The 14,966-nt window shown below is 42.9% G+C and overlaps 1 protein-coding gene across 2 annotated transcripts in view; it reads left to right on the forward strand.

The window, feature by feature from the left end:
- Positions 1-14,966, forward strand: part of AGPAT4 (1-acylglycerol-3-phosphate O-acyltransferase 4) — a 425,215-nt gene that overhangs the window by 77,630 nt on the left and 332,619 nt on the right. For both annotated transcript variants that reach the window (XM_078646933.1, XM_078646932.1), the window contains exon 2: positions 384-616. In XM_078646933.1, the coding sequence (XP_078503059.1) occupies positions 439-616 (178 nt within the window). In that variant the 5' untranslated portion in view covers positions 384-438. The remainder of the gene's footprint in view (positions 1-383; positions 617-14,966) is intronic.

The raw sequence follows: 14,966 nt of genomic DNA on the forward strand, positions 1-14,966 counted from the left end.
TCATCACAATGGAGTTGTACTTTATTAGTGTTAGGGGAAACGTGCTTGAAGCTGGCAACACTTAATAAATAACATATATAAATTACTTCATCTTCCTTTTCTCTCCACTGTTGTTGGAAGCTGCCTTGCATCGAGAAACTGTACAATCTGAATTCTAGGGTTTTCTACTACTACAGGAATTAGAGCTGACCTCAATAAAGTATTGTCGTAGGTGAACTAACTGTTTGCTGTGCTGCAACTATGTAGAGGGATATGATTAGGCTATACCACAGGCCCTCTGCTGCTTTAAGTAGTGTAGAATAAATGATGGAAATTGTAAGTTGTAACAAAAGGCATTTCTGTCTGGTGCAACCACTGACTTCTACTTATTTCTTCTTGTCCAGGTTCCCATTTGATTTACCGGGTTGTCCACAAGGATATTCTAAAATAAGTACAAAAATGGACATCGTTGGTTTCCTGAAGTCCCAGTTTGTTTTCCATCTTCTCATCTGCTACATTTTTATAGCGACTGGACTAATAGTGAACTTTATTCAGCTCTTCACGCTTCTTATTTTGCCAGTGAACAAGAATCTTTACAGGAAAATCAATTGTCGACTGAGCTACTGCATTTCCAGCCGTAAGATGCTTATTCTGTTTATTTGAAGATAATTTCCATATATGTTGATAATTTATTTAATTTATTTGTCAACTGTTTTTTTTTAAGCACATTTATTCAGTAGAGGAGATTCAAAGCGTGACAGACACTATGGAATGAGTTTGCCCTTAAAAATTAAGTGTGATTTAAATGATCGATCATTTGGGGGAGACGTACACCCAAACCTTTAACCTGTAACCTTTGTACATCTGGATTTGGGGCCAGATGTACAAAGGTTTTTTGTGTGCGCAAATGTGTTTTAGAACCGTTTGCGCCAGCAAAAAACCTGTGGCCCATGTACTAATCCTATTTTACAAGTCGCAAATCAAATTGCGACTCGCAAATAGGATTAGCGACTTGCTATTAGGAAGGAGTGTTACAAGGGCGTCCCATTTGTGAATGCATGCGCAAATATTAGACAGTGGTCCCAGTGACCACTGCCTGCCCTTAAAAAATGAAACTGAAAAGTTTCATTTTTTTATTTTTCAAATGCATCCCGTTTTCCTTTAAGGAAAACAGGCTGCATTTGCGAAAAACAACAGCTTTATTTAAAGGCAGTCCCAGACATGGTGGTCTGCTGACCCCAGCAGGTCACCATCCCTGGTAGTGCCAGCCATTCCCAATGGGGTCACAAATTGTGATAGCCTCATTAATATACATGCTTCATGCAATTTGCAACCCCATTGGGAATCGCAAACAGTGTCTCAGACACTGTTGTGCATCCTAATTAGTGAGTTGCAAATTGCGAGTCGCAAATGCGACTCTATTTGCGACTCGCTAATTGGTGAGTCGAACATCTAGCCCAAAGTGATTGAGATATCTAGAGAGAAGCTGATCTGCTAGTGAGGTATCTCCTACAAAATACTGGAAGAGGAACAGATGATTGGCTTAAGACTTTTTGCCCTTTTTTCTTTGGTAATATTTATTTTAGGCAATGATGCTACATTAGCATCCAGAAATGATGTGTTTCTAGAGAGAAGGGGCATTGCATATGTCACCACAAAGCATGAATAAGATTGAGTGAAATTTCATTGATAAGGAATATTCGGCAAAGGAAGCTGAACTGTTGGAAATGCATGGTATTGTGACACCAGTAATGACACGAGTGGTTGAAGAAAGGACTCTTTTCAGGGATCCAGTGGAATTTTCATTAAGACCTGTAAAAATAGCATTGCCATCTCCAATCTCAGAAACATTAGGGAGTGGATCACAATTGAACAAGCTTGGAGTGTTCAAGGGCTTAGCCTTGAGGATATATGTCATTAATAGCTGTTGATCTAACCAGGATTGCAGTGTGGGCATGTGTCCGACTTCTTCTCCACATCTTACCAAGTCAGTGGTTAGTATTTTGCTCTCTGTGGACCTTCTCTCCTCTCTAGGCAGAATAGCTACACCTCTTTCAGATTTGGCAGGGCGGAGTACTTCTCTTTGGTTCTAGGTGTCTTCCCAGTCTCATGAGAACCAGCAGCATAGGGTATCCTTGTCTCCATCAAGGCAACTAGGAGGTATTGGCTCCAGTGGGACTGCGGCATCCAAAACTGCATATACGAGAGGCCCAACAGGAAAGTATGCCAACTTTTTCAATTTAATCTGGATACTTGAATGCCTGTGACCAACCAGAGTGTAAATGTTAGTAATTTGAATTCATTGCACTGCATAGGTTTGATGTGTAATTTTTCAAGTGTATTACTGCTAATGGCCCAGGATAAAGGGGCTATGCAAACATTTAAATAACTATCTTGTTATGTGTTGATTTCAGTGATTGTAATGGACCACAAGGCCTTACAAAAGATCCTTGGTTATGCTCTTTAGGTGTTGATCTCTGTAGAGATGACATGTTTTTGATCACGGTTTAAGCACTGCTGGCTGACATGACCCCCAAATAAAAATGTGTTTCTTTAGTTTAAGACGGCTACCCCTCCCAATGCCTAGCGAGAAGCCCTCTGCTGAACAGGAGCCTTAAGCTTGCTTCCTCTGGTGCTTCTTACCTTAACTTTCTAGGGCACAACTCTCTGGATATTTTGCGCTTTCATTGTTGTGAGGCAGTTTACACCCTCAAGAAACATGCTTGCCACATAATTGGGACCTGCATTGTACATCTGCAGGGCTGGCACCTTTAAAATCCATTTGGTGCGACCCAGAGCTTTATTTGCTAACAAAATAAGTGCAGGGGCCCAATGTTTTTCTTAGGCACCCACTCCCTGCACCGCAGAATGCAATGGTTTCTGTATACCATGGTTGCCCATTCTTTGCACCTCATTCCTTTTTATTCTCCTACCAAACACTTAGTATCTCTTTCACACTCGTAACATGTTCTTTATTATCCCTGCTTTTTTACCTCTGTCACTGTTTTCTTATCTTTATTTTTCTCCTTTGTTATCTATTTTCTGCCTGGCTTCATCCCAATCAATCTGTCTCCAAATCTGATGATTAAAAATAAGTCATGGCCCCCAAAAATGAGTGCAGTTGCTTTCCCCGGCACATGTTTAGCACTGGTGCTACCTTGTGGCGCCAAGTAGCTGCAGAAGGGCACAAAATGTCATAATTCCAGTGCATGTGGAGCACTTCAGTTACAACATCTTTCTTTTGCCTCATGCACTGAAACTTCTTGCACTTTCCCCTGAGCAATTACCAGTGGCTGAGAATAATTCAAGCACTCCGTTTTCAATCACCTTTTGTTTTCCTTAATGTGATTGATATGCCCAGACCGGTGTCCCATATTCACTGTTCTATAGGAGTCAAGGTACACCTCACTGATGAGGTCTAAATAAACCAAAGCTGGACTGGAGTTGCTTGTGTTCCTATCTAGAGGGCAACATCCTATTTAATGGTAAAGTCAGATTGTAAGTTAAAATTTTGAAAGTTGGCATTTTCCTGCCATAGCTATTTAGTCCCTACAGCCTGTTCCTTGATAACATGACTTGGTGTAGTTGGCAGTTGAACTTGGTTTATTCCTTCCAGCCAGACAACCACACAATAGAGGGATTAAATGTGCCTAGATGGGCCATCAGCTGGAGGATGGGGTTGGGGATGGAGCAGGGCACATCCCCGCCTGCAACTGAATAGGCTGTGTCCTGCCTTCCTACAAAAGACTTGTCACCACTGCATGGTTCGTGCTGCCACCTCGAACCAGGCAGGGGAAGCAGGAAACGTCAAGGACTTCAAAGAGAATTCTCTAGAAAATTCTCCTACTTCAAAGAAGGCCCCAGATATAAATAGTGGACCCTCTGACCTAACTCTTCAGTACACCTCTGGACCTGTTGCACTGCTTGCTGAGAAAGAAGACTGGACCTTCTCCTTCATCCCAGGCTGTAGTAACTAAAAGGATCAGCTGACTGACCTGTTCTGACTACAAGGACAAAATAAGCACGAGAGGCCCCTGCATATGCCCAGTTGACCTGCTGCCTGGATCTGCAACTGAACCTGCCTTAGCCCTACATGGCTCTGATGGAGTGAGATCCTGACCCTCCAGTGTTATTCGTCAGGTCCTGGAACCTTGATGGGGCCTTAGTTGAGCTCTGCTGAAGTTTTGAGCTCTTTGCAAACGGGCCTGTTCGCTGTGGGGTCTTGCTGCCCGGCAACGCGAAGTTCCAGCGACTCTTTGCTCCACAGCAAACACTAACGACGCCCGTCAACGCAAGATTAGCACTTCGCGCTACAGTATCGACAGCTCGCGGTGCCTGCCAATGCGCAGCTCCCGCAATGACCACAACGCCTGACAGGATCTTCCTGCTACAGAGACTACCATCTGCGGTGCTGTTCCTGCTCCTTGTGGACCCTTCCACTGCGAACGGAACTCTTAGCTCTGGACTTTAAAGTAAATCTTTCTGCTCTACTAACCTTGTCCCTGTATCTGGCCCAAACTCCATCGGGGTTGGCCTGAATTTGCGACTTTCACCCTGTCTTGTGTGACCAGATAACTGCGAGTGGAGATTTTGGTATTAGGTGCTATGCTTAATGTTAAACCTCTAAGATGTAATAATCCCGGTTCTACTGATTGGATTTCAGCCTTTTTTGGTGTCAATTTATTAAATGTTACTCTATTTTCTCAGTTGGTGTGGGATTTTTCTTGTGTTGTGTCTTCACTCTATTACTGATGGAAGTACTGCATAAATACTTTACACCCGTGGTTCTTACCCTTTTGACTTCTGGAGACCCCACTTAATCATTATTAGAAACCGGGGACTTCCACTGAATCAATACTGGAATCTGGGGACCCCCCACTGACCCCCTGGCCTAAGCATGGTTGATAATTTGAACGGGAAAGCAATACAAAAAAATACAGAAAAAAGCATTCATCAAACAAATACTCAAATCATGACACATTTTATTTAATTCGCAAACATATATACATTTAAAAGACGAAATCTTTACTTTATTAGAAAGGTTGGAGCTTTTCAAAGTTCAATCAAGGCCACTCATCATCCATGCTATATTCTGTTTGATGCACCTACACTCCTCCCACGAGTCAATCTGAGGATACTAATTTAATTTTTAGCCTCCAATTTCTAATTTTTTCACATTTACAGTAGGTTTAAACATTTGTAATTGAACATTTAGCTTCTTTATTTATTTACATGTTATTAATCTGTTAATATTATTTAATTTTCTAAGTAGTCGTGGACCCCCAGGGGTTCCCGATCCACAGGTTTGAAACCAGTGCTTTACACATTGCCTCTAAGTTAAGCCTGACTACTTTTGTGCCAAGCAAGCAGAGGGTTAAGCACATGTTAATTTGGGGTTATACTCTTTTGGAAGAGATATATCGATGATATTTTGATGATATGGAATGGAGACGAAAACTCTCTCAAAGAATTCCACTGCTGGCTCAATTCCCGTGACGACTGTCTAAAGTTCACCTATACAACAAACAACCGATCTTTAGACTTTCTAGATATCACAATTTTTGCAGAAGAGAATACCTTGCACACAAGAACTTATTTCAAACCCACTGCCAAAAATAGTTTGTTATCCTACAACAGCTTTCATCCGCGTCCCCTGAGAGACAATCTTTCGTATAGTCAGTTCCTCCGGTTGAGACGGAACTGCAGTGAGGTAACTGACTATAAATCACAAGCGGACGATCTATGCCAAAAATTAACAGCACGTGACTACCCGACAAAAGTAATAAACCAATGCAAAAAGAGAGCACGGAACCAGGCACGAGAATCATTGTTGGAGACACATCAGAAACCACTGGAGGACAGATTGACGTGTGTCACCACCTACAGCCCCGTGTCCAATCAAGTCAAAAAGATAATAAATAAAAATTGGAGAATATTGACATCTAATACCTTACAATGGACTAAACCAAGATTCGCCAACAAAAGGAGTAGAAACCAGAAAGATCTACTTGTGCACACACGACCACCACCAAAAAAAAAAGGAAAGAGAATCCGGGACTATGGGATAATCCCCCAGTAACAGGACACTATCCCTGTGGTATGTGTGTCGCCTGCGAGACAACAAAACCCACAAAAGAACTCCAATTGCTGCCTAACTTTAAGTGGAGATTGAAACGCCACACCAACTGTAACACCAGTCACATCATCTATATGATAACGTGCCCCCGTGCACTGAAATATATTGGAATGACGTGTCGCAAAGCAAAAATAAGAATGGGCGAACACCGCAGCAACATAAACTGCGAAAAGATGACGACAAAAATGTCAACCCACTATATTGAATCCGGACACACAGCATCTGACCTCAATTGGGATATCCTTGAAACTTTAGAGACAGTGGACACCAATGCTGCCACTATCCTCTTTGAAAAAGAACAGCGTTGGGTACACAGATTAAAAACAGATACCCAAGGTCTGAACGATAACGTCCCTTGGCTGAGTTTCAACAAATAAATGGTCATTCTACCATACTCTCTATTTCCTCAACTGTGCCCAGTACATGAGTGGCCTAACATACCAGCATGAGTAACACTTAATACAGACATTTGAAGATGATTATTGATGATACCGACATCTCTACAGACTAGCTGTCACTTAGCATACCTCACAATACAGTCTGTATTTCACCCACGAAGTCGCCATGAAGGATTACTGTGCTCACAATGCCCATATCCATTTTTACGGGACAATTCACAATTGACAAATCACTTGGTTAAACATAAACAATTGCACTCCGAAAAACTACGCCAAGTCTGTTTTCATACACCAAAAAAACTACTATAATATAGTCTGTCTTCGACTCTATTGAATACATGGCACAAGATCCTCTTTAAAAAAGCACCCGGAAGCCAAAAAGAATGACTTCCGGTTGGCTGAAGGCAGCGACAGCACCAGCTGTTAGCGACTGTAGCGAGGCAAATTGCTATGGAATCACGCCAAACTCGAAACCGGCAAACAGCAAGTATTTTTTGACCTGGTATTTAAACCCGCCTATTTTCCAACAGCCATCCGCACCCCAGCGCCTCCCAACTGATGCCGCAACGCGCTATTTAACATGAGGTATGTTCCTATACGAAGCAAGCCTCTTTAGCTCGAATCACCTAAGGCAAAGCCCTAAACATGTTAACACTACGAGCGCCAGTTAATCCGCCTCCCCAACCACCCACCCCCCCGGGCCAACAACCCCCCCTATTGTAATATAAGTGGCCGTCATTATTCCACATAGGACAACCGGACCATAGCTTAATCTATATAGGCTATAAGAGAGGTGGCCTCACGCATGCTCACACTGCATGTTTATATTAAAACACTTATAGTCATTTCGCCCTATCCTCGAAGTGAGAATATAGAACCACTAACATTATCAATGAATTAAACATGAGCGATGACACCATGCTTGCTCACCTTGCATGTCTATGTTTCAATACCATTATATAGACAAACAATCTCATATCCACTTATAAAGTGCGAGAGACGCCTGGCACGTTGAGAGAGAGACACCACACGGTAGTGTATTAAGTACACACTTTGACTAGTCCATCTTGACTCACCCGAGAATGTGCAGGCATGAGGATGAAAGGTGCGTAGCCTTAGCAACAGTGTATATAAGAAAGTATTGTCATTTTTTAGTTGGTTTACCAGAAAAAGTATTTCTGGCTTAGTACAATTGTACATATTTGTTTCCCATTCGTGTTCCCCCTCCCCCCTTGTTTATATGTCAGTTTTGTGCGTATTTTTATCTTTACAGGTACCAAGTGACCTCGCACCAAGGAACAGGTTAATAATATTCCTTTCCTTCACACACTTTCACTCACCGGTCCTGATGAATGCCCACAGACCGCCTCACGGCTACTAGGGCAGAAACATGTCGACCTCTCCCCCCACATTTTGCACTGAATAAATGCGTTTGGACTTCCTAAAAATCAATCCAATAAACGCGCTCATTGAAGCTAGCCGAATCCAGACCAATTAAAATAAACAATCTGGCTGTACGGGTATTTTAACTATATACCTCACCTTTCCCACTCACCAATCACTTCCACGATCACTACTGTCACAACCCAAGAAAGAACCTCCTGGTGGAGGGTGCATTTTACAAAAAATAACCCAATGATTATGCACTTACGTGTACTTTAAAAAGCGGGTACCCAGTATATACCGCCACAAGATCAGAACAATAGAACAACGAAAAGACACGTGCATGAGGGTTAATATTTGGGAGACACCCTGTACATCCTGCACACTTGGGTTCTGCAGGACTAGTGATCCTTTCCACTTTTGATTGTTAGTATAAACCTAGGAGACTGAAAGGATCAAAACTCTACCTCCCCCATCCCCCATTCCTGATTTTTTGTGATTTAACAATGCCTCCAACAGGTTGTTGTTCTGCTTCCCTTCTGTAACTTGTCCGTAAGCCGCCTATAATACTCCCTGGTGATCCAACAATGTCTCAAATGAGTTGTTCCTCTGTTGATGCTGAGAACACTCAATTTAATAATCTATGCTATCAACACTGCATCCAGTGGATTGACCTGGCGCTAGAGGGTGATGAGCACCATCTGTCATTCTGGCCCCACTGATGCCCACTAGCAGCAGGTTCTATGCACAATTCTGCCCACCCAAATATTGTAAGCATTTCATATGCTTGTTTATTTATGATTACACTCTGCAACACCCATGCGTATACTCAGTGGATGTAATTTTATTTATATAGCGCTTACTGTGCACCAACCACTACCTCAAACATCGCACTCTTCTTAAAACAGCTTCCATATAGGCTGAAACATTTACAACACCCTTTCAACCTTGGACTCCACAGGGTGTAGAGGAAAAAGATGAAAATATAGAGCACTTTGTGACCTCACCAGAACTATAAACAAAGCAACCAAGCCTTCCAGAAAAGCATTTTAGACCTTTCAAGGCAATACAAAACGACCTTCGTTATTTTCTGTAGTTTAGGCTATGGCAATTTATTTAGAAGCCAATGAGGCTTGAGAGGATAGATAAGTACCTTAAAACACATGGGATACCTTGACGCAGCTTATGGGTTGCTCGCTCAAAATACCCAGGCGTATTATTTAGTTCATGAAAAAAGGCATCTCTTTGGCATCTGATTGGATAGCTGCATGTAGCGGTAATCAGTGACCCTCTTGGTCAAGTCTAAGAAAAGGAAATGTATAAGGTAGTAGCCTTAGTAACAGACTCCCTCAATCCCTCAAGGTGGCTTCTGCTCAGCCTTACCCTAATTACATTGTCTAGTGTTACCCCATGTCTACTCGGTTACTATCATTGCTCTATTTGATTTGGTGGGAAGCGTCATCAAAATCTATCATAATGTAGGAGTCAAGGGTAGAATTCTAAAATTAAAATTCCATGAGTAAACAGTTATACATAACTCGTATTACAGCTTTCACAAGGGTACAAAAATGCAAGAGATTTTACACTTGCATATTATGATTCAAAGTTGGTATGTTTCAGTGCAAAAATGTGTACCCTGTGGTCTCTACTTCAGTGTAACTGACTTACTCCTAAGAAAACCCCCATACTTTGTTCGAGGATGAAGTGAGTACCTGTGGTGGTTACTTTGCTTGCGTCATCACCCGTTTCTAGAAGCTATGTGTTTCCAGTACTTGAAAAGTTCAAGCTCTTCATCACAAAGTGGCCAGGAATACCGGTAACACCTACATTCTTATTGTGCTTGTACTGCTTTAGGTAGATCTCTACTTGGTTTTGGTATTGTTGGTACCCTGTCTTCTGCTGAAGCCCTTCTTGAGTGCGTTTCGAATCTGTTGACTGGTGAAGTAACTGCTGCAACTCAAACGTTGCGGTAGTAAAAGGTGTGCCTCTTATATGCAACTAGATAACGCACGTGGTAGGTTTATGCGAGCAATGTACAATAAATACTTCATTCTGCCGCCACATCTCTTCCCCACTATCATGTGCAGCGCTCCCACTCTCAACAGTGGTCTTTCATTTAAATACACCACAATTATTCCAAGTTCCTGCCAGATGAAGCTTAAAATGTTAATATGTCCTCTGATTCCCTTTTCTTTTTAGGTCCGGCGTTAGCTAGGAGTGTGTGATTTTACTAAAATTAGATATATATTATATAGTGTATAATTCACACTTTCCTTCTGCCTATACACCATACAGCCTAAGGCAGTGAGTCGGCCCACTCTAGCCACTGGTTAACTGCACTGTGAGTTGTGGCAGTCTGCACTTTCACAAGGAGCCTCTCCACACTCAAAGTAGCTTTCTTCTGTGGCAGGGGCTACCATGGCAATATATGTTTTTTTAAACAAATAAATATTTTTTCTAATAGCCATTGTTTTTTAAGAGAGCCTTGCGCCTTTCCCAGCAGTGTAGTTTTGCAAAAAACGTGACAAAACAAACTGTGACAAAGACATAAGACTGGGATTCAAAGCCAGACCTTTTAGCTTTGCCAGTGCTTGTTTTTCTTCCATTACTCCAGCTCCTGGAACCTCTTGTCACTTAGTTCTTCCTTTAGTCCAAAGTTGCTCCCTCCTTCAGTCCAAAGCTACATCTCCACATCTTTACCACTGACAGGTGTTCTTGACTCTGAACCATGTCACGTGCCACTTGTAAAAATAATCCTGGGCTCCAAAAGCTTGTATTTGACCATTATCCAGCCAGTGATCATGATTGAATGTGGCATGCGGTTTAAAAAAAAAAAGGATTTAACCTGCTGTGCCTCTGGGCCACCCCAAAGCATCCCTTCGTTTCTGGTCATTGTTTATGCAGTGGTGAGCAGTGGAGATACAACATGAACAGTAATAGTCAGCCATCATAGGCTGATGTAAAATGAGTTTGATGTGTCTTAAAATGTGTTTTTAGTGTAGCCTCCATGCTAAAGTTATGGAGATGAAGCTTGAGGGGTCCTTCACACCGTAGCATGTTCAAAGATCGGGGATTCTGGTTTGCTTAGCTTCTCCTGTAAGGTTTAGATGCCACTTACTGTCAAAACAGCAAGTTTTGTATTCCTGGGTGGGCTTGGGCAACTAAGTACTGCAGGTTCTGGCTGAACATTCTTCATTATATTAACACACTTTCTTTATTTAGATAAGTTGCTAGTTCCCTTGAGCATTCTAGTACTTGTAGTGCTCAATATTCTTAATCACTTATTGTTAAAATACATTGGGAGGGGAGGGAGGATGCAGCACAGGCATTGTGAAATGCTCACACGGTTTTCAATCACTTTTGCAATCAGTCTTTCACTTGGTGTGCTTTAAGTGAAGAATTATTTGGGTGTAAAATGTAGTAGACACCTGTGTGGCAGAGGCGGTTATGCTAGTGGAATGGCGGTGTAGTTATGTTCTTTAAATAACCACAATGGGTAATTGCTTAAGCCTTGGTAGTTATTTGCTATTCTCAATGTTTAAACTGTTTCAGGTACCTAATAATGCAAAATGGCTGCCAGTGTTGTCACTGTATTCTTTACGTTTTTTAACTATGGCTATTGAGTGGTATGTTTGCTAGTACAGCAACTTAGTACCACAATTACTCTGTCATTTAATCAACTGCATTCCCTACTATGTACATCAGAAACACAGAGCTGTGTGGGGAGATCAGTGGAGTATCCTCAAGGGTGTGTAGGACTCAGCATAGTGTCATCGGTGGAGAAGCCTCAAGAGGAGCAATAGCTAAAATCAGTCTGTAGGCGAAACCTAAATCAGCTTTTCTGACTGTTGCTTGTGATGGAGGGTGCAGTACTGTAGTTAGTACAACTATTACTTTTAACAGGGACCCACATCCCTTTCCATCTCCCTTGAGGCTTTACAGATGAGAAGTCTTCTCAGTCTGTGTGTCTTTGTTAGAAATTGGGCTTGTGGTTGACTGGGGTATGAGCCCTAAGCAAGCAACAACCACAATCCTCAGTCAGGGTAAGAAGCAGGCAAATTAGTTCTAAATTAACCTATGCTCACCCTTTGGTAGTATGGCACAGAACAGTCTGGCTCAACTTTAGAGTCAATGTGTAAAGTATCTGTGCAACTCTTCAAAGAGTAAAACTGTGAAAACACCACCCAAAAAGATTCCACCCTAGGTTAAAAAATAGAGCTTAATTTAATAAATAAAACAAGCCCAAAACCACAAATCGAATAAGTAGAGCGTGAGATATTGAATTTCAAAGTTTTTATGAAAAGTAGCGCCAGGAAGTAAAAAGAGCTATTTGGGATATCTGGTCGCGTTGGACTTGGACAAAGTCAAAAGTTCTGTCTGACTGCGATGGAGCACAGGCTGGCTACAGGAATCTAGTTAGGCACGCTGAACTAATGTTCCTTAATCCTGGTTGCGGAGCTCTTGCATGGATCTGCGTCGAAGATACGTCGTGCAGCCGAAGTGATGCTTCGGTTCTGAGATGCGACGAGGCTGCAGTGTGAGGTCTTGATGCGAAGTTCCTGTCGATATGGCTTGCAATACGAAGGCGGGTGTCAAGCTCAGCAGAGGATGCATCGTTTCCACTGGAGCTGCACCTAAGGCTCACTTTCACAGTTCCAATACTGGGGTGGGACCACTTGGCAGGGTAGACTCCCAAATGGCAGAGTCTAGGTGCAGAAGCAGATTGGTTGGAAGTCTTTTATGTCCCTGAGATCGGGAGTAAAAATGAGGGGTTGGAGGAGCACTCCAATTATACCAATCTTAATCAGGAGGCCAGCCAGCTAGCCCCTGGAGTCACTTTGGGTTCTGGGGACAAGTGATGTAGATCCAACCATTCTCAACCACGCAGAGGGCAGCAGACCTGCACAGCAAAGCAAGAGTCCAGCAGAGCAGCATCCCAGCAGAGTGGCAGTCCTTCTTCCCGGCAGAGTATGAAGTGTACTGAAGCGATGGTGTCTGAGGTCAGGTACTTCTACCCAGTTGTGCCTTTGAAGTAGCAGAGACTTCAAAGACATGCCTTTGAAGTGCACATAAGTCATCCCTGGCTATAGACTCACTACAGGGGTCTGCAGCTCTTTGTTTGGGGGCAGGACAACCCCTAATCAGGTGTAAGTGAGACTGGGTCCAGCTCCTCCCTCACATCATGTCAGGATGGCCCATCAAGTCACACCTAAGCTCTCATTGTGTGTGGCTGTCTTGAGGAGAATACACAAAGTCCAACTGTCACCCACCCCAGACATTTGATCCGAGACAGGCAGCAGGCACCATGAGTTTGGATTTTAAATTGTGATTCCAGAGACACCAGACTTGAAGGGCCTATTTCTTCCCAATTGGGAATTTCATTTATAACATGCAATAAGGTAATCCCAATGTTATCCTGTGGGAAAGATAGACTTTACAGTAGTGAAAAACGAATTTGAGAGTGTTTCACTACCAGGACATGTAACACTTAAAAGTACACATCTTGCCTTTTAAATACAGTGCACCCTCCCCTCTGGGTTGTCCAGGGCATACCTTAGGGGTGACTTATATGTATAAAAAGTAAGGGTGGGCGTAGTTCGCGAAGTAGCGCTACGCGAAGCTACGCGAAGTGCACTTCGCACTACGCGAACTTCACGTAGCACTACGCGAGCTGTGTAGTAGCATGTTCGCACTGTGCAAGATGCGTTTTCAATGATTGCACAGTGCAGACAAGCATCCGGCACTGTGCAAGCATTGAAAACAGCATCTTGCACAGTGCGAGCTGTAGTTTTCTGCTGATCGAGTAGATTATTACTCGAGCGGCAGCTTTCTCAACGCGAACAGGTAGTTTCTCATTGAGAGCGGTCGCGAGCATGCGCAACCACTCACAATGAGAAATCTGACCTCCTCGCGTTGAGAATCTCGCCGGGATGTCATTTTGCTTGCTCGCGGTCGCGAACATGACGCTCAGGACCGCGAACAAGCAAAAAATGACCGCTGCACTACACTACACTGCACTACGCATGTTCGCACTGTGCTACGTGCCGCTCGCGTAGTGCGAGTTGCGAAAACTTCGCAAACTCCGCGAGCGGAGCGTAGTGCTTCGCCCAGGGTTAATAAAAAGGAAAGTTTTGAGCCTGGCAAGAGGTTTATCTTGCCAGGGGAAATGGCAGTGTAAACTGCTCACAGGCTCCACAGTGGCAAGCCTGAGCCATGGTTGGATGGCTACTTATGTGTGTGGCACAATAAGTACTGCAGGCCCATGTAGTGCCCTGTACTAGGAACTTACAAGTAAACAACTGGTATTTCGCTCAGCAACAGCCTATAAGTTTATATTAGAACAATGGAATGTTGAGAACTCCATTGAAGACAATGGAATGGCTTACGGCTAATAATGGCTAGTATACAGCTTCTGCTCCAACATCCCAATGTATGTCTCTGTGCTTCTTCCTTTTTATTTAGAACATTCTGTCTTCAGTAGATGGAAAGCTGTAATAGCATTATAGCCCTTCTGGAACCGGCATGTTCTGGCTGTTAAGGACTGTCTCCCTCATTTGCAGCTCAGGCCCATACCTTGGGTTCAGACCTTCAACAATCAATATAGCCCCCCGGCAGGGCTGTAATAGTTAACAGGAAATTAGACATGGCTTTAGTGCCCATCCTATTTTGTTGCTGCTTAAAACAGCAACACATTTAGTTTTTAGCCTTATGCAATAAACTAACATTTCTGGCATTGCACAACCCAATTTTCTAATGTCTGCGCCACTTGCCTTTTTGAATAGCCCAGCTTCTCTTCTGTTGTAAGCAGTGCAATATATTCATTAAACTTTCATCCACATAAGTGAAGTATGGCGAGTTTCCCATATATTGGCAGTAGATATCACTTCGTCTTGTTATTGCTCTATGACAGCCAGTACACAGTGTTTCACCTGTTGGGAAATATGAGCCTAGGTCTGTCACCAACCATGGCTCCTCTCACAGTGCAGAATTTTCTGAAGAATTTTAATGAGTAAAACCTATGTATCAAACTTGTTTCTCCAAGGTCTCCTTTCCAAAGAATCCTTGAGGGA

Source organism: Lissotriton helveticus, chromosome 6, assembly GCF_964261635.1.
Source record: "Lissotriton helveticus chromosome 6, aLisHel1.1, whole genome shotgun sequence".
Lineage (NCBI taxonomy): Eukaryota > Metazoa > Chordata > Amphibia > Caudata > Salamandridae > Lissotriton > Lissotriton helveticus.